This window comes from Lichenostomus cassidix, chromosome 12 (genome assembly GCF_008360975.1).
Source record: "Lichenostomus cassidix isolate B80296 chromosome 12, HeHo_3.0, whole genome shotgun sequence".
Classification (NCBI taxonomy): domain Eukaryota; kingdom Metazoa; phylum Chordata; class Aves; order Passeriformes; family Meliphagidae; genus Lichenostomus; species Lichenostomus cassidix.
In genome coordinates this window covers 14,045,953-14,066,014 of record NC_139493.1, presented here as the reverse complement: position 1 = coordinate 14,066,014, position 20,062 = coordinate 14,045,953, and the positions used below count along the sequence as shown (strand labels likewise).

The 20,062-nt window shown below is 50.8% G+C and overlaps 1 protein-coding gene and 1 long non-coding RNA gene across 3 annotated transcripts; one reads left to right on the top strand and one right to left on the bottom strand.

The window, feature by feature from the left end:
- The first annotated feature begins 10 nt into the window (after positions 1–10).
- On the top strand, positions 11–14,345 carry GLYCTK (glycerate kinase). The gene is made up of 5 exons (XM_085072815.1): positions 11–128; positions 8,519–8,913; positions 9,292–9,443; positions 11,192–11,367; positions 11,986–14,345. Exons 2-5 carry the CDS (start codon positions 8,627–8,629, stop codon positions 12,889–12,891), a joined length of 1,521 nt encoding a protein of 506 aa, XP_084928941.1. The 5' UTR covers positions 11–128; positions 8,519–8,626; the 3' UTR covers positions 12,892–14,345.
- LOC146431777 (uncharacterized) lies at positions 10,467–18,284 on the bottom strand. 2 transcript variants are annotated; one of them, XR_014854757.1, is made up of 2 exons: positions 15,830–18,284; positions 10,467–15,520 (listed from the first exon to the last, which is right to left on the bottom strand). It is a non-coding gene; the product is annotated as an uncharacterized LOC146431777 (long non-coding RNA). The 2 variants fall into 2 exon arrangements; XR_014854758.1 differs by having other exon boundaries at positions 10,467–15,516.
- Positions 18,285–20,062: the final 1,778 nt, after the last annotated feature.

The window sequence follows — 20,062 nt, the reverse complement described above, 5'->3', positions numbered from 1 at the left end:
GGGAGGGCGGGGTGTCCCTGCCCGGCGGCCATATTGAGTGTGGCAGCAATGGCGGAAAGGCCTGCGCGCTCCTGGCCGCCCGTGATTGCCCGCGTCTGTCACCGTCCCCGCCGCTCCTGGGGCCCGAGGTGGGAAGGGGCGGCGCGGGGCAGGGCCGGACGGCCGTGGCGGGGCCGGGGTTCATTATCCACCCACCCCTCCGTCCGTGCACATTGCGGGGTGGGGGAGGCCGGGTTAAGGGCATGACGTCATCCCGTAGAGCGGGCAATGGCTTCGCGCCGGCAGGACGCGTCACTTCCGGAGCCGGGCAGGCGCGCGTTCTCGCGTTGCTGCGGGCCGTGAGGCGCCGCGGGAGCCGCGGGACAGCCTCACCCGGCGCGGGGTGTTCCCGGGTTGTGTCCATTTAAAGTGCCTTTCCGAGTTTCCAGTGGAAAATAGAGAGAAGTGCTCTGGTCGGCAGCGGCTGAATACGAGCCAGCGTGTGCCCAGGTGGCCAAGAGGGCCAGTGGCACCTGACTTGTATCAGGAATAGTGTGGCCAGCAGGACCAGAGCAGTGACTGTCCCCCTGTACTGGGCACTGGTGAGGTCACACCGAGTGCTGTGTCCCGTTCTGGGCCCCTCAGTTCGGGAAGGATATTGAAATACAGGGGCAGGTCCGAAGAAGGGCAGCAGAGCTGGTGAAGGGTCTGGAGCACAAGTCCTGTGAGGATGGGCAGAGAGAGCTGGGATATTTACCCTGGAGAAAAGGAGCCGCAGGGGTGACCTTATTGCTCTCTACAGCTCCCCAACAGGAGGTTGTAGCTGGGTTGGCCTCCCGGGCAGCCACTGGCAGGACGAGAGGACACAGCCTCAAGCTGCGCCAGGGGAGGTTTAGGCTGGACATCAGGAAGAATTTCTTCACAGAAAGGGTGCTTAGACATTGGAATGGGCTGCTCAGGGAGGTGGTGGAGTCACTGTCCCTAGAGGCGTTCAAGGAAAGGCTCTCAGTGCCATGGTCTGGGTGGCACTGTGGTGTTTGGTCATAGGCTGGGCTTGATGTCTCAGGGTTCTTTTCCAACATAGTTGATTCTGTGAAACCATTTATAGGGCGCATAGGCTGCAATGGCCTCCCGGCAGAGCCTGGCAGGAACAGCCTCTGGACAGCCTAGGGTGGCAGAGAGCATCAGTCAGCTCCTCCTTTGAAATGTACCGTGATCACTTTCTCACCCTTCCCCTCCTACTTTTAGTCCAGCTATTGCAGATTTTTATTTCACAGTATTTTTTTATTTCTCTAAAAACTTGTAGGCAGTCCTACAGGAACACCACAGCTATAGCACCATGTTCCTACATCACACAAGCTCTCAGGTAAAGGTGGGCAGCACACACTTAAGCCTTTGAGAAACACACTGTGGCTTTTGAGGCTGCTGCTCCAGTACACACACCTCAGAACTGCTTTTTCTGTCATGAATCTATCATGATGACAGGCTCATTGTGCATGTTTTTGTGTATTTCTTACCTTAAAAGGCTATTCTTGGAGTACAGTATTCTAACAGTAGCTGTGAGAATCTCACCCCACAAAGATTTCTGCTATTTTAAGTTTAGAACACCCGCAGATCTTCTTGTCACTTTGGTCCCCCAGAAACTCAGAATCAAAAGATAAAAATAAATGGTAGATGCCTTCCTGAACGTTAATTGCATTTTCCTTTCATAGTGTCCAGAATACAGTTTGATTTTGCATTTGGCTCTTGTTGCCCTCCTGTGGTCAAACCTCAGCAAGTCCAGGGACTGTTAAATGTCTGCACATCCTTCAAATAGGCTGAATTACTTTGTGTTCATGTGTGAATTAGTTAAATGAAAGCCTTTTCTCAGATTCCTTGCCCTTGCTGTTTTCTTGCTGGAGCTCCCTGTGACATGTTTAGAGATCTCACCCGACTCATCCTTTCCTGCCGCGGTGGGATTGGCTCCTCAGAATGATTTACCTTTTTTACTTTGAAACAAAGACAAGTCTTTCACACCAGAGTCCAGGGAGACTAAAAAAACACCCTCATTACTCCTTGGGGTCTCGGGGTCAGCTGGCTCTTTGTTAGGCCGGTTCAAAACCCACAACTGATTTTCGTGTGATGAGAGGTTTTAGAAAAGCTTGGAATGTCGTGCCTCCTGCACACTTTAAATTGCAGGATCAAAGCCTGGATTATCTCCTGCAGGCCCTGGAGGTGACTCACCAATAACATCATAAGACAATTTACTTCAAAACACCTACAATACTTAGCTAAGTTTTAGAGTTGTATAACACCGTGGGTTGTTGATTTGATATTTTGTCACTTCCTTTTTATTCTTCTGCCTTTCTTCCTAATCGTTGGAACTTAGTTTGTCAGTTTATACCAAGCTGGAATTTAGCTGGCAGGATAATTGGATCTCCTAGAAAAATGTCATATTAAGTAGGAATTATGGATAATGCCCCTGCAAAATTAGTTAATGGAAAAAATGTTTAATTGCTGCTTGAGTAATATCGATCAAATGTAGTTATTCTACCTATGCATTTCTGTATTAGATACCACTGGCATCTGCACAATACAGGGACTTGTGCTTGCTCAGCAGCAAAAATTCATACTTCTCCCTACTGAGAGTCCTGAGGTTTCTGTGGGTCCTGACCTTGAGTTTATCACAGTTCCACTGGAAGGTGCCTCCGTCAGCAGTTCCCCCAAATTAAGCACTCTGTGCTACCCTCCGGGTCACTAATGAAGCTGTGGGGTGACACGAACCCCAGCAGAGTCCCTGTTGATTACCAGATGTCAGCTGGACCCTGAGCCACTGATTCCTGCCCTTGGAGCCCACTGGTCAGGCTGGTTTCCAGCAGGTTTGGCTGTGATTGCCCAGCCCACCCTCCAGCATGCTCACAGGAATGATGTCAAAAACCTCAGCAAAGTCCAGGCAGTTCACATCTGCTGCTTTCCACATTCCCCACAGCCTCTTGTCTCAGCCCAGAGGGCAGCTGTAATTGTCATCCTGTGACTGATTAAGATTCCTGGCTCTTTCTCCTCTTATGTTATTTCCAGCTGAGGAGCTCATAATTTTCTGCTATTAATCCCAAAGACCATGACCTTGTATTTCGCAGCACTGAATTTCAACCCCTTTCTACTATTCCAGTCCTCAAGGCTCGCAGCTTTTCATCTTCTCTAGATACTGTGATCCTTCCCTGTATTTTAAATGACTCTCATCTTTGATGGCAAGTTGACTCAGAATAGGGAGTTTGAGAAATTACAGCATGAAAGGAAGTAGACTTGGCATGGGCTTGGCTTCAGGGTAGTAGTGTTCTGTGTTGAGCTACAGAAGAATTTTTAGTGATTTTTTTTTCCTCCCTTGCAATCCCCAGTGCATGGAAAAATCATTTCCAAAAGGTATATAGGGAGTGAAGGGAGTGTGACCTAGAAAAACTAGTAAGATGCATATGTCAAATCCAGTTAATTTTTTTTTGCTAATGATACTGATCTATATATATAAAATGCTGAATAGAACACTTATCTTCCCCGTGTTTGGCCTTAAGCCACATTCCCCATCAAAGGGAAAGAGACCCTGTTGACACTTTCCTGGTGAGTAAATCAGTCATGAGAGCAACATATTTCTTCTCCAAGCAACATATAGAAAGCCATGTATTGGAAACTAGGATTCCTGGGTTTCCCAGAGCTCAGCATATTCTTAAAACAAAGGTATCCAGGCTCCATCCTACTTTCTCCCTTGCCTGCCTGGCAAACCCTCTGGTCTCGTCATACTGCTGCTGTCTACTCGCATCCTGTTTCCCACTTATGGATGCAGAAGCACTGCAATGAGTGGGGGCAAAGGGCCTTTTACCCTGTCCTTTCACACCCACTCATGCACCAGACCTTTCCTAGCTGCCCATCCTTGCTGCAGACATTTTCTCTTTTACCAAATGTGAATGAGGCAGTGCAGTAATTTTATGCAAATCCATGTGCAGATTAAAAAATTAATCAAATTCTGAAATTTTCATTTAAAGAGATTAGTCTGGAAAAATCCCCCATCTAATCCTCCCAGAATAGTCACTTGGAACAAGCCTTCACTGCTTTGTTTCCCTCCTGGGTTCAGTGCATCTCCTGGAAAATTTTCTTGTAATGCTTTTGGGACCATGTGGAGCAGCAAGCTTGGGTTGGAGCAGGGCTCACCAGGCGAATTAAAGTTGATATATCAAATGATAGAGAAGATGTGTCAGTAAGTGGGAACGGGGGAGTTTAAGGCAGTAAAATCTCCACTCTGTTGTACTTTGTAGGTAAATTCCCCTGGTGATGCAGGAGAAATGGAAGTGGGGAGCCTTGGTGAGTCTGTCAGTAATTTACATGCCGAGAGGCCAGAAAAAAGTCGTGCAGCAAGAAAAACGAGGAGCAAGAGACACCGCTAAAACTTGCTGTGTCTGGGAGTTTACTACTGTAATCTGTCTTTTAGAGCTTGAGCTCAAAATTATCCTTGAACAGGTGGGGTTTGATCCAGTGCCATTTCAAATATTTTCCAAGCCCCTCAGGGATTTTGAAGCTGACCCTGTACAAGGTGGGCCAGCCACCAATCCTGGAGGAAATCCAGAGGCATCCTGACGGCATTGAAGCTAGAGTAACTTAGGTCCCTGAAGTTCTCAGTTAAATTAGACATTCTGGCACAGCATCCTCTGATCTCACAGCACCTGAAAAGCTCAGGATGTGTGTGTTGTTGGGTTGGCCTGCAACAAGTTCAATTGCCCTGACTTCAAATAAACCACAAGCCCAAGATGCAAATCCTTGAACAAACCTCCAACCGCAGCACCTGGAATATATCAGCTCTGCCCAGTGATGGCAGACTGGCCCCTAGAAAGGAGTATTTTTCTGGCTTTCAAATACCTGCCACGGAGTGAGGTGCTGGCTCATTTTTCTCACTGCATGGGCATGGCCAGCTCATTTGTTCACTGTTTTCCTCCCCAGTGTGACTCCAAGTTTATGGCTCAGACTCTGCCCCGCTATGTCCATGCTTTTGGTCTCTTGCCACTATCCAATTTACTTGGCAGCTTTACCACATTTCTGCCCCTACTGCTGGATTGTTTCTGTCTCCCTCTGACTTTGGCTCCTTGCCTGCAGAATTGCTTTAATTAAAAAGTTAATGAAAGGTGATGCAAACGAGCGTTTTGCCTGTATTTTATCACAGTCCAGCTCCTTTCCCTCTCTCTTTCCCAGAGAAGGTGAAAATGAGAAGCTGGGGTTTTGCTGCTTTTTGGTATGAGAGCTAACAGTGGAAATTTCTACAGGCTTAGGAGGGGCCTTCTGAAGAAAGGGCTTAAAATGGTGTGTGTAGATTATTATAAGTGTCTAGATTATTCATCAATGAAAGCTGAGGAAGTTTTCATTTAAAGGGGATTAATCTAAACCCCTTACAATCCTCCAACTCTCTTTGGAACAGGCAATTCTTAGCATCATTTTCATCCTAAGCTTAGTGTGAACTCATGGAAAACTTTTCAAAAGACTGTCTATATCCCATCTCCAAATTACCCCAACTAGGGACAAAGGGAAGATGTGAAACCTGAACCCCACTCGTGCCTGTAGCATGTCACCTTATATCCATATAGAAGAGGGCTCATTAATCCCTAAGTGATTTCGCTGAGAAACTGGGAAACTAAGATTAGTGCATGAAGCAATATGAGTCACACCATCAGCCCCTTCTCCCAGCCCAGATTCCTCCCAGCCAGCAGTGGGAAGAGGAAAACGAGGGGATGTGAGGGTGTAATTTCCCCTCGTGCAATATGTAGCAGCGAACAGGCAATTACACCACTTCTAAACCCACCATCTGGGGAGGGAGCCTGAGAGCTGCCATTTGGGTTATTTTTCTTTTCACAACTGCCTGTGTTTTGGGGTGATATTCAGTTCTCTTGATCTTGTTTTTAAAGCCTTAGTAAAATGAGTAGGAGTTTTATTTTTTGTTAATATCTACAGTGGATTTCATAGCACTGATTTATAGCTGTTCCCTGATGACATTTAGTACCCAGTGCCTGAGACTGTATAAATAAATTACATAAAAACGGATTTGTGGTATCATTAGCAGCACCCCCATTCCAAGGGGAGCCTCCAGTGAGTCTGTGTGTCTAATCAGGGCTGACAAGGAGGAGAGTCACACACTGAGACATCCAAAGCAAATGGATCTGTGCCAAATTCAGCTCTCTGTTGCATTGGTATAAAGTTGGATAACCTCTGACTGCAAGCAAGGGGGTTTTACCCTATTTACTCTGCCTTTACACCTGTGCCCTGAGATCAGTGTCAGGCAGTGGGCCCTGAAATCCTGAGAAGCAATGGAAAGGCACTTGCTGACTTCCAGCGACTCTGGATCAGGCCTCGATGGTTAAAATATAATCTGAGTTCAGAGTGCAGAAAACAGATTACATGCCTGCTATTGTACTGAAATGCTTTCCAGAGTAAGCATTAGCAGTATGTACACAAGTGCCAGCTGAATTAAGCTGGCATTTAGTTTTTCCAGCTCCAGTAGGAGAGGATTGCTTTTAAAGAACTCACGCCTGCTGGGTCGTGTCTGGAGCTGGAGCTGAATGGGGCTGCCAGGAGGGCACGTGTGACAGGAGCCACGGCTGCAGGTCTGGTTGTGCGCAATTCCCTCGGGGCTTTAGGGTCAGCCGTGCACAGAAACATCAAGGCAGAGACAAAGCCTGTTAAAAACTTTGGGGCTTTATTTTCTTAAACTCCCCTAGCTCCGTTTAAGCTTTTTTCTCCAGCCATTCCTGCAAACTCTGTATCTCAGCTCCGTCGAGGTGGCCTGGGTATGATGCACCTCTGCTTTGTAACATCTTCCTCTGCACTGTGCTGCTAGGTGAATCAGAGACCTGCTGGGACCGGAGATGCTTATCTCAGTTCCTGAGGGTGCACAGCTGACTTCACTGCGGTCAGCTCAGTCACTCTAGCCCTCACTGAAGTGGGGTCAGTGGTTTAAACTGCTGGCAGCATCAGCTGCCATGAAGTTTGAGTCTAGGAACAAAGTGGTCAGGGCACCCTGTCTTTTATTCTCCTCTCTCCTCGTGGTTGAAAAGCCAGTCCTTCTGACCAGCACCTAAAGGGAGTACAGATAGGTGGTTATTCTGCCTTGGCTTTTGCCTTTAAAATCTGTTCTCCTAAGCATTATGTCGTTTACTGTTAGTCTTGTTCTTAAGGGCTTTTCCCCACTTCCGTGATTCTTGAGGTTCTTTCTCTGACAAACATTTCATTCTCCGTATAGCCTTACCTACAAGTCCCTTGTCTAAGGATCTCAGAGTGTGCCTAAGTTTCAATACCTGAGAAGGGGCTGGTGTAGAGATTTTTTGTGTAGATCCTTTGGGTCCCTGCAGCAAAATAAGGCAGATTTAGACCCAGAGAAGCTGTTGAAAAGCTTGTCCGGCTTAATGATTAACACCTTGCAATGCTGTGGGAGTGTCAGGACAATGAGACCTCTGGACTCCTGAGCTCTCCTAAAAGAAGCCCTTGCACAAAACACACCCACTTTCTAGAGAGAAGATTAACTCTCTCAGGTAATTTCAATGGGTTTGTGATCAAGTGTGTTGCCCTGGCTTCTTCAGCCTCCTGGCACCTTGCCTTTAATGCCGTGAGCAGGAGAGATGCAGATCACAAGGATCTTTGATCCTCACAAACCAGCAGTGAACTTGCTGCCACTTAACAGAAGGAAGGAGAAATGCTGGGAGGGAATAGATGTGTGTGTGCTGGCAGGGGCTGCCTTTCCTCTGTCAAGACAAGTATCTGCCCTTGAGCAGCTGAGATCTTTCGGTCCATGAAGAGATCTGTTGCATATAATGCTAATGCTCAGTGGAGAACAGCTCAAATGGGCTTTCACAGACATGGCTGGCAACTTTGCCTGGATATGAAGTCTTATTTGGGCTCTAAATGTGATTTTAATGGATAATGAGGACTAAAAGAGAAAGGCAAATGAAGCCTTGCGTTAATTTGCTGTTTGGTGAGGAAACCTCATTACTGGTCTCTCTGTGGCCACCAGCAGCAAGGGAAGAGGCAGCCAGCAAGGCTGTTGTTTCTCCTAAGTCCATGTCTGATGCTGCAGGGACACATGGGGCAATGCACAGCCAGAGGATGAGATCAGCATTTGGCTAGCATGAGGAAGGGAGTTAATGTAGCGAAAAGCTGTTCCACCCAGACGCCCTGCTCTCTCCAGGACAGAGAGCAGCTTCCACAGTTTGGAAAGGTGTCAAATGCTAAGCAAATAGAAATGATGGCTTGCCAGTGGCAAAGCTACAGTGATGGAGAAGCTGGCTGGCACAGCTCACCTTCCCTGCAGGAGGTGATGAGATTGCAGGGGAATCACAAGCTGACAGGTAGTTTGAATGTGACACTGTCCTTTCCTTCTTCCTGCCTGGGGAAAAGTTAGAAAATACTGCTCATACGGCACCTTAATCTAGGGGAAACAGGAGCTAGAGTTCCACAACTCATGTTTTGACCTCTCTGTTCTTTCTGTGACAGCCCTGTCTCTTCTACTAGCAAAAATGTTCACTTTCCCTTGCAGGTTGGAGGCTGCTGGCTGTCCCAGCCCTTGAGGCGTTGCCAGCACTGTCAGAGGGTGCACAAGCCCACCCCAGAACGCAGGTGGCTCAGGTCTGCCAGCCTGTGCACCATGTCCCTCCGTGAGCACGCGCTGTCCCTGTTCCGCGGCGCCGTGGGCACTGTCCGCCCAGCTCCCATGCTGAAGAGGGCTGTGAAGCTCCAGCAAGATGGGTGCCTTCAGCTGCTGGTCAAGGGCCAGGCCTTTCCACTCAAGAGGGACCTGTACCTGGTGGGTTTTGGAAAAGCTGTGCTGGGGATGGCCGCAGCAGCAGAAGAGATCCTGGGAGAGCACCTCACTCGGGGGATCATCAATGTGCCGCTAGGGATCCAGGAGAGCCTGCGGCGAGCAGGAATGCAGTAAGGACTCTTTCTGGGCAATTTGGGGGAATGGGAAGGAGGGGTGTAGGCTGCCAGATTTGTCCTCTGGGATGTTGCTGTGAACACCTTTAGTCCTTACCAGCTGTCCTTGCTCTGTTGCCCACCCCATCCCACCCCATCCATCCCACCACTCTCATCTTCAACCACCATCACGTCCCAGTGACACTAGTGACACAGCCTGGATGTGCTGGATGCGCCTCCTCTCCAGCAGTGGGGAAGAGATACTCAGCAAAGGCCATCTGCCTCTTCTAGTCACTCACTGTGTTCCACTGGTACACCAGGCACCTGCAGGTGACAGCCTAGCTGCCTATGTGGGTGCACAGATCTGCATTGTGATTGCCTCTCTTACTTTACCAGGGAGATGCTGCTGAAGCCACACAGCAAAATCCAGGTCATTGAAGGTGCCAAGAACAACCTCCCAGATGCAGAGGCTCTGAAGGGAGCAGTTGCCATCCAGGAGCTGGCTGAGGGTCTGACTGCAGATGACCTGCTCCTTGTGCTCATCTCAGGTAGTGCGGGGATCCCAGGGAATGGGATCTGCTGAGGGCCCCCAGCTGCCTGCCCACCCCTGGACATACAGCAAGGGAACACAGTGCTGTGACAGCCCTTTCAGCATGGACACTTGCACTTCTGTGATTTTTCCTCTCCCTTCTGCCATCCTTTCTCCAGGGATGCAGCAAGAGAAAGCACAGAGCTTCTTCCTGCTGCGGTGGACATGCTGCCTCCCAGCACTGGGAAGAGGCTGAGCTGCACAGGCTGGGTCCTGCAGTTGTGCCACGACTGTGAGGTGGCACTTCTGGCCACAGCCTGGCAGCTGTTCCCACCCCTTGGCAAGGAAACACTTTCTTCCTTCCCCTTCCTTACATTTGGGAACGCAGACTTGGAGAAGCAAGGTGGACTTGCATGCTCCATATTTGTGCAGGAGTGTGAGTCTGAAAGCTGAGATTTGGAACTGATCTTTCCCAGGGCTTGGCTCCTTCCCTGCCACTGGAAATGAGGCCTCCAGGTACCAACACAGTGAGCTGCATGCCTTGTAGGGGCAGCTCTGCACACCCCCAGGGCCTGGCTGCTGGCCCCCAGGCTGTCCCCAGATCTAGGGCTGTGTCAGGAGGTGCATCAGAGGGATGCAGTGACATCACCCCAGCCTGAGCTCAGCAGGGTAGTGTGTGTCACAGGGCAAAAGCATGCAGGGGCTTGGAGCAGCTTGGCAGAAATGCCTGGGTCTCCTCTGCTCAGTGTTTATTCCTCTGAGGATGCTGGAGCCTGATCTGGTGCAGAGAGAGCAGTGCCATTAGGCAAACACCCAAGTGACTGGAAGCTAGCTGTGCTTTCTGGGGATTCCCCTGGGCTTCCTCCTGTCTTTTGGATACAGGGATCTCCAAGAGACTCCTCAGCCCTTCAGGGAGCCTGTACAGGATCTCCCCGTGGCTGTGACTCCCTATGCATGTGCACTCCCACACAGCAGCCGGTCCCCAACTGCTCCTGCCTCTCAGCTAGATCCCTGGCTATTGACTGAAACACAGGCATTTGCATTTGTTTTTCTTGCTCATCATGTTTTATTGATGCTGATTTGTCTCAAACCTCTGAGCAGGCTTTGCATTTTGACAGTAGCTTTCAGCTGTACGTCTGTGCATGCTCATTCTCTGCACAGACCTTGCTCTTTTCTCCTCTCTGTTTTCCATCCATTCCACTTTTCCATTAGAACCTTCCTTTCTTTTCCACATTTCCAATGCCTGCTTGTATCAGACAGAATTCCCATCAGTGAGACTATCACCCTGGACTCCTGATATGCTTTGTCCTTTCCATTACTGTCCCCCTTTTCTTTCCTCCCAGACCTAGATAAGTGCAGTTCAGCAGTTTCCAACCTTGCTGCATCCATAGCTGGTGCTTTTACATGCTATCCTGAATAAATGGAGCCACCAAAGCAGGCAGTGTCCCCATATGCACAGCAATGACTGCTGTGTGAGCTGTGGAGGTTGTGCTCCCTGCTCATCCATCCAGGTAGCCCTTGAATATCAGTGTGAGGACCCACTTGTAGCCCAGTGTAGAGGTGATGGTAGTTGCTGCTCCTTTTCTGTCATCCCCACACCACTGCAGGTATGTGGTACCCCCAATCCAGCCAGGTACCCCTATACTGCCTGGGTGAAGTATAGCTGACTACAGAGAGTGCAGGACAGCAGTGATTAAACCCATTGGTGAAGATGACTGAATTCTCCAGAGATGTTCACTTAGGTCTCTCATCTCTTCTGCATCCTAGGGGGTGGATCAGCCCTACTGCCTGCTCCCATCCCTCCTATCCTCCTCGAAGAGAAGGAGAAACTCACAAAGATGCTGGCTTCCCGAGGAGCTGCCATACAGGAGCTGAACATTGTCCGGAAGACTCTGTCTGTGCTGAAGGGTGGAGGGCTGGCCCAGCTGGCACATCCTGCACGGGTAATCAAGGGAAAACCTCTAATTGCCCAGAGATCACCCATGTACCCTCAAAGCAGAGGTTTAGTCAGCTTGCCAGGTTTTTCTCCGTACTGTGAGTGAACAACTTTTCACACTTTTGGGACTCTCTGGCTGGGATTTCACTGAGGACCAAAACTCTCAGGGAGACAGAGATGGAAGAGTGGGAATTCAGACTTGGGAAACATCAGCCATTCCATCACGCCACTCTCTGCAGACCCCAGCCCACACCCAGCAGGCACTTCCAAGTGTTGGTGCTTCAACACAGCATTTTCAAGGCTGGCTTTGACCCTTGGCTCTCCTGGGGGCTGTTCTCAGTGTGTGCCGTTGCTGAGCCCACACAAGGTTGGGCCTGACAAGTGCAGTGTCACAGGTTATATCTTCCAGTATGATGGTCCAGCATCAAAGGTGATTGTAAATCTGTGGGTTTGAGAAGGGCAAGGTGACATTCACAGGACCATGAAACAAAAATGGGCCAAGACCTGCCCCATTTCTGTCTGCTTTGGTGTGGAGGTGGCACTCAAAGCAGTGCTTATGCCAGGGCTCTTGTGAGATCACCTGTCTTTGCCTCCTGCAATAACCTGTGGGTATTTCTTTCTGCAGGTTGTGAGTCTCATCCTGTCTGATGTGATAGGTGACCCCCTGGACATCATAGCGAGTGGGCCCACTGCTGCCAGCTCCCACAGTGTCCAAGACTGCCTTCAGATACTCACCAAATACAACCTGCTGCACAGCCTGCCCAAGTCTGTGGAAATAGTCCTCTCCAGCTCTCCCACCAAGCCCACTGGTCCAGAAAACTACTCCCATGTTTCCAACATCATCCTTGGGTCAAACACGCTGGCTTTGCAAGAGGCCAAACACCAAGCTGAGGGCCTGGGCTATGCAGCTCTGGTCCTGAGTGCAGCAATCCATGGGGAAGTTGGCCGTGTTGCCACGCTGTACTGCCAGCTGATCCAGCTGGTCTGCCTGGGCTTCACCGACCTCAGAGAAGGGCCTCTGAGTGACCAGCTGAGGGGGAACCTCCTGCAGCTGGCAGCAGAGCTACAGATCCCAGGCTTGGACCTTGAGGAGTTTCTACAGGCCCTGCAAGGATTAGGGCCCAACAGACCAGTCTGCATCCTGGCCGGTGGAGAAACCACAGTCCAGCTCCAAGGAACCGGCAAGGGTGGGAGGAACCAGGAGCTGGCTCTACGTGTGGGGCTGGGGCTGCACAGGGCTCAGGCCAAGGGAGCCAGCAGCCCCCAGAGGAAGTGTGAGATCCTCTTCTTCAGTGGGGGAACCGATGGGCAGGATGGGCCGACGGAGGCAGCAGGAGCCTTCTGCAGCCCAGCGCTGGTGGCTGAGGCACTTCGAGAGGGCCTGGATGTGGAGGCCTTCCTCAGGAACAACGACTCCTACACATTCTTCAGCCAGTTCCAAGGTGGACATCACCTCCTGGTGACAGGCTTGACAGGCACCAATGTCATGGACATCCAGGCCATTTTAATTAGAGCCATGGAGAGATCATGAGAGCTCCCTCTGCAGATACCCAGATGCACTTAATTAGGAGCAGGAGTAAATGAAAGCACCAACACTGTGGACAAATGCAAACTACATAAATTAGGTCTCACTGTCGAGGCTGCTAATGTCTTTGACAGAAAGAATCCATTAATTAGACACATTAGAGTGGATGTCCACAGTAAAAACAAGCACTTATAATTGGGGGGATCAGAGGAAGGCAAGAGGTCACATTACAGACAAGGAAACTGTATTTAAGACTTGTGACTGCTTCAACTATAGTTAATTTAAGAGATGTAGGGAAGTTGAGGCCATGGCAGGGCTACTGTGGAGAGCCCTTGCTGCACTGTTGCACTTCTAGTGCCCCCAGCTCAAGAGCAGCTCAATAGTGGGGTTTAAGGGGTTCACTGTAGCAAATTACAGTGACTGAAGGATGTAAAAGCAATAGCAGCAAGGCCTGCTCACCTGAAGCATGGAGGTGCTGCAGGGATGTGGTGGGAAGGAGACACCCAGCACCTGCTCCATGTGCCAGCATAGTGCCCTGCAGTTCCTCCCACACCAGGGTACTGAGGTGACAGAGACCCCAAGCCCAGCAGGATGCATACCCAGGAGTGTAGCTAAGGAGCAGATTTGCAGAGAGAAGTTCTCAAGACCAGCTTGGTGACACAAGCAGTGCACAGTGACAAAGAGGGTGGCATACCTTCATTGTGCAGCACAAGGAAAGGGACGAATGAAGTGCAGTGACAAGCCAGCCAAGCAGAGTCCTCCTCCAGCCTCCTTCTCTCCACAGGAACGTCTTCCCTGCTGGTCCCTGTTGGGAGAGCCTCCGTGCCAGCAGCATGTATGCTATGAGCTTTCATGGTGTTGTTTTCCAACTGTCTAGAAAACAGTCGTGCATCCAGCCTGAACCACTGACCTTTCCTCTGCGCTGAGGCAGAAGTCACTGTCATTCTGATTAGCTCTGCTAATTCCACAGAACAAAAGGCAAGGAAACCTTCATGCTCAGCTCTCCTGACCCATGCTGCTGAGCTGATCAAAGGGCAAAGCTGCCAGAGCTGTGCTCTGGCAGGGAGATGCTCCCCCCTCATGCACGAAGACACAGTGGTTTTCACGTTTTTGTCACCTACTGCAGTGTGATATGTGGGAGAGCAGAGATGAGCTTGATTTCCCAGGACGTGGAGCCCACAGTGGGGCTGGATTTCAGGAGGGCTTTGCCTGTAGCAACAGGCACACTGACGGTTTGGCTGGATATTCAAAGGACTTCAGCTCAGCAGCCAGTATGACCCAGCACGTCGACTCCTTTTGAATATCCGCCTGTTTGTTACAGAGCCTAACTGGGAGCTCAGCTCCTTTGAAAATCCAGCTCTAATGTAATAGGACACGCTTGACTCAGACTCTTTCCAGACAGACCGACCTACTCCGTGTGGCTGATCTCATCTCGTGACATAAATACACCGTTGTGCCAACACCCTGAGTCGTGGTGTCTCACTGAACAGTCATTCTGCACCCCTCTTCAAGGTGGATCAGAGGGTGGGGTTTTGAGGAGGATGTAAAACCTCCTATTTTGGTTTTGAAGCCAATATCTAAAAGTAGGGATATCAGCAGGACCATCACGGGGCCTGGTGTAAATACCAGGCTGGCAGCTGGACTGTCTGGGCAACAGCCCAGGCTCAGAGTAAGGCACAACCCTGGGAATTTCTAAACCCCAGTCTTGCCCGGTGGTTTAAGCTCATCCACGCATCTCATTTGTCCTCAGAGTCTGAAGGTCTTCTGTAACATGCCTGAACTTGCTCACACTGGCAAACAGCTCTGAGATCTGCTGGGGAAAATCTGCCAAGCGTTACAGAGCTCGCTGTGCCCCCGTAATGTCAGGGGGTGGTTGTGCAGGAGGAGCTGCTTTGTGCCGTGTGTTTTTCTCCGGAGGTCGCTGGCAGGTCGCCTGCTCCATGCCCAGCAGGGCAGCTCCACAGGGGCACTAACACAGGCAACGATACAGCCAGAACTATGGGCTGCAGCCAGGATAACTGGCTAAAGCTGGCTCCACAGCATGGAGAATATGGTGAATGTTTCCTGGACTATTCCGCTCCAGTGGAATGCAGAGTGACTCTGGTTTCAGGCTGGGGTGCCTGGCAGAAGGGTCACTTCAGCAGAGGTCCAGTGTGGCAGCCTGGGCACGCTGCCATGGTCCCACCACACCCCCCTGCCTACAGCTCTCCCCCATTGCTAAGCACCACCCTTGGAGCTGCTGCTTGTGCTGCCTCCCAGTCAGGTTCAGAGGAGCTTGGGCTAGTGCTGGCTGGCTTCTCCTGGGAAATGCCTACCCCAGGTATCCTAAGCAGTGTCCTTGCTTCCTGAATGGTGGCTTTTCATAACGATTAAAGAGTGTGTATTGGGGAGAAGTCTAGTAAAATATTTGTTGAAAGGATGGAGCTGTTTGAAGTGCATTTCACATCTACCTTTGCTTGGCTGCTATGTATGGATTTTGTTCCTGTCCATTCTTTCCTAATGAGGAGATAACAGGCCAGGGGGAGGTTCAGCAAGAACGCCCAGGCTACAGAAATAATTCTGTAATGCTTCTACCTGGATAACTTGAAGCTCCATTTTCAAGGGGTCTCTTGGGTGGATCTTGTGCAACTTCTACCTGGGGACAAAAAGAACTTTGTAATGTGCACAGCTCTCAGAGACAAAGCATCATCTTATTCCTCTGGACAGTGCTCAGCAGGGAATTGTCTGTTATTGCTCCAGCCCAAAGCCAGCTCCCTCTAACTTGCAGTCCCTTCACAAAAGGGCAAAAGGCTCCATGCATGAGCCAACATACATTTGGGTCACACTGGTCAGGTTTAGCCAGATTTGTGAGATAACATAAATCTTAAGACATGAGAGCATCGCTTACCTGCCTGGTATCAATTTGCCTCTGGGCTGTCAGGGCCTGGCAGGAGCAATGACTTACCCATTGGGAACTCGAGTGAATCATCACAGCTGAGCAGGGTTTTGCAGCTTGTCCATCCTGGCTGGGATATTGGCCTTGCAGGAGTAAAGCTGTGCCAATGAAGAAACCAGAGTGTGGCTCTGGTCACACTGAGCAACCCCAGTGTGTGGGCTGTGCTGGGACCAGCTCCATGCCACCCTGGCTCTGGGGTGCTTGTGCCTAAGGAGAAAAGTCGCAGAATGAGTGAGGACAATAAGAGCCACCCAGGTTTGACGCTCCCAGTCCCTTCCCTTTTTATCAGAAAAGCAAAACTTTCTACACCAGCCAGCCTTCAGGAAGGAGGCAGTTGGGTGAAGATGTCCAGCAGCTCCCTGGCCATATCCCTACACGTGGGCAGGGGACAGTGGGAGGGAAAAACATGCCCAGATGCTGGGTGGGGAGTGGGTGAACAAAGTGAGGGTATGTTCAGGGTTGATTTTCTCTCCTAAGCAGGCAGCTCGTAGCCAAACACTGCTAACGGCCAGGAGAAGTAACAGCGTTATTAACAGCACGAGCTTTTGGCAGTAAATTAAAAATCTTGGCTGCCGCCCTTGGCTCTGCTCTTGCCTCTTAGAAGACATTAATATCACAGCTCCCCAGCATTCCCATTATCACTTCATTAAGGATCCAATAATGATAAATGTGGATGGTTTTATTTTGCACGGAGCCTGATTAATGGCCAATAATTCACTAGGTGTTAATGGGGCCTTTCCTTTACGGAGGCATTGGAAGGGGCTGCCTTTCATCTCCTCCACAAGCCATGATTTTCACTATTTTCGCTAATGTGACAGATACAACACAAACCTTGAAAGAGCGGCTGAGGCCTCTTGAGAAACCTTGAAGACCATCGTGCCTGGGGCAGCCCTTGCTGTCACAGCCATTCCTCAGCATCTTTTTCCTCTTCTTCCTCCCCTGTGCTGCTGGCAGTGCCTGCACCCAGATGCTGTCGCCCATCTCCCAGGACAGTGGTGGACAAAACCAAAGCAGCAGATTCCCCAGGGATGAGCCCACTAGCACAGTCACCAGGGCTCTCCACAGCAGATGTGGTGCAGAACCAGGCCCACCCTTGCAAGGAGGCACAATGCAAGGAGTGGGCTTGTGCTTGCCTCACCCCAAAGCAGCTTGGCACCCCTCACCTGCATCCCAAGAGGGCTGGGAAGCCTGGGATGCAGGACGGAGTCCAGGCTGAGGCCGGAAATCCTCCTCCAGCACCCCAGGGGACAGCTCTGGTGGCTCCTCCGAGGCCGGCTCCCGTGGCACAGGGGCTGCTCTCCGCCGTCGGACCCCGGCGTATTGCACGGCTTCAATCCCTATATGAAGTGGGATGTATAATCACATAGGAATAAAAAGCCATACAAGACGGCAGGCTGTGAGATGCTCCAAGCTGGCGGGTGATGGGACAGTCCCTCTGCAGTGGCTGCCATGGCCCCTGCTGGGATGGAGCCGGACCCCAGGGAGCCCCCAAGATTCCCCCCAGCCCCTGTACGGGGTCTGTGGGGAGACGGAGGAGCCCTGCATCAAACAGAGCAGAGAGGCGATGTGTCAGCCAGGAGAAAGCTTGGGAAGCCCCAGAGCCGCTGGAGAGGGAGCCCCAGGAGGTGTCAGCACTTGCTCCCAGCTCCCCCAGCTAACAAGGGCCTCCCATCCCGACTGTGTGCTGGGAGCTGTGACAAGACTTGTTCTGTGCTACACCCTGACCTCCTCCCCTCTCACAATCCCCATCCTGGAGCATCACCCTGCAGGGGCTCCTCCAGCCTGGAAACCCCCTGCTTGTATCACCATTGACCCCCAAGGCTTTACCAGCCCCACCAAGGCAATGGGTACCACAGCCCTCCATCACGTACACCTGCTGAGTGGAGAAAAAGGAGCCAGCCTCATCCCTGTGGAGGTCAGAGCATCCTTCTCCATCTGACCAGGGAGAGAAGAGCCTGGCAGCTGGAGCCAGCAGTTGCAGGGAGCTGTCAGCACCCAGCTGTCAGAGCCCAAATCCCCTGGCAGCCCATTAGGAGCAGCTCCTGGCTGCCTGCAGGAGCTCTTGACAGGGGGCCAGGCACTAGTGTGAACGAGCATGGATCCTCCACTAAGGAGGTGGATGTGGGTGGAAGGAAACCAGAGAACTGTTCCTTCAGTGAATGCTCACTGAGCAGCGCTGGCACAACCCCATGTTCTGGGGTGGGGGGCAACCAGGGCAAGCTCTCCCAGGAGCCCACCCAAGGGCTGGGGATGAAGCCAAGTGGTGACCAGTAAAAAAGGCTGTTTGTGCCACCTCCTCTCCTCCTGCCTTTCTGCTCACATCCCGGCAGTGATTCTGGCATCTGCGGGGTGGGAGACCTGGAGTAGTGCCCGGGGCAGGAGGGGACGGGTGCTGGGTGCAGGCTCGTGCAGTGCAGCCCAGACACACACTGGGAAGGGAAGAGCTGCTTCTAGATAAAAAAACCCAAACAAAAACAACAAAAAAACCCAAAAAAACCAAAAAAAAAACCCCACCAAAAAAACAACAACAAAAATCTCCCAGCAAAGTAGCAATAAACTCTCTGGTTGCCACACAGCGCCAAAAAACTCTTTTTGCTGGCCCAGAACAGCACAGCTGAGCAGCAGCCTTCAGCTGAGCACCATGATGTTGTCTTAGGCAGCTCCAGAGGGGCTGAGCCACCCCAGAGCCATCACCCTGGGCTTCCCTTAAGCCAGCAGGAAGAATTTCAGCCTCAGGCTGCCTTTCGATTCCACAGGGCAGCATTGGTAACATCAACACTCTTCGAAGCATTCCTGAAGCCTTCCTCCACCCCCAGTGTCCAGGTTTCTCCCGGGGCTGGAGCTGTGCAGAAGGGTGCACTCTGAACATCATCCCTCACAGGATGTCCCTGCCCATCCTGGATGGTGGATGGGCAGGAATCCTGAGGCAAGGGTCCCCAGATGTCCCCTCCCTGGGGCTGTGCAGGCAGGGGGCTGCTAGACACCCAAGGAAGAGGGAATCCATCCACATGGAAGCTTTTTTCAGTGCAAAACCTGAAGGGTTTGGCTTTCCACATCAGTATTTCCTAACCTCCAAGAGCTGTGGAGAGGTGAGGGTCAAACCACACCACTGCCACATTTTGGGAGGATGGAGGTGTAATTCCCACCATGGAGGAAGACGGCCCTGGCTTTCCCTCAGCCAGGCTGTGCCACGGAATTTGCACAATTAGGCACCGTTACTCTGAAAAGCACAAATCCCACACCCTGAGGGGCTTGACCCAACCAAAATCCCCAGCAAAACCCACACAGGAGACAAGTGGTGTGGAGCCTCAGGGTGGCAGAAGGAGACACACACAAGTGATCACACCACCGGAGGGAACCGGACACCGTGATGGCAGCGCCGGATCCTCGATCGCTCCTTAACTGCCTCCAAATCAAGTCAGCAATTACGGGATCATCAGCTGATGAATTGTAGGAAAAGATGTGTTTGTGAATCACTGCACCCCGGCTGGGTAAGAACACTGCCAGTGCCGTATTTGGGAGCAATTACTCTCCCCGAGCATGTGAATCATTAGGTATAATTACCCTAATAAATAAAAGGAAGATAACTCCAGTCTCTAGCCTAATCTAGAACAAGCGATTTTCGAGGAGAGCTGTATGAAATAAAACCAGGAGCACGAGACAGAGGGAAAGCAGGAAGAGGAGAGCTTCAAAACCTGGATGTGCTGTTAATCCTTCCCACAGCACCCAAAGCCAGCCAGCAGCAATGGAGTCTCTCCCACAGGTCCCTACTGGAGTTTGGTGGCAGACAATTTGCCATATACGGCTCAGGTTTGGATGCAACAGGGTTGTCCCTTCCGAAGGCTCATCCCACCAGAACACAACTTTTCTTGGCAAAAGTTTCCTTGCTATGAAAATCCAAACAGGTTTAAAAAAATATATATATATTTTGGGCATGATGGGGTGGGGGGGCAACAATTACTCAAGTCTAACAAAACCATTTTGCTTTTCCTCTGGGAAAGAGGGGAATGAAAAAAAAAAAACTCTAAGCCCACCCCACTCAAAGTTGACATTTTGAAACGAAGCAGCAATTTTCTTCTCCACTTAAAATGTCATCACAGACTTTTGCTGTAAAAAAAAGCAGCTTCCCCTGAGTGACATTTTGAGGGGAAATGTTGACTTAAAACCAGAAGGAAACCCCCAGTCCATGCAATGAAATGTTTCAAGCTGCAATGAGACTCCTTGCAGGGAAATTGGTATTTT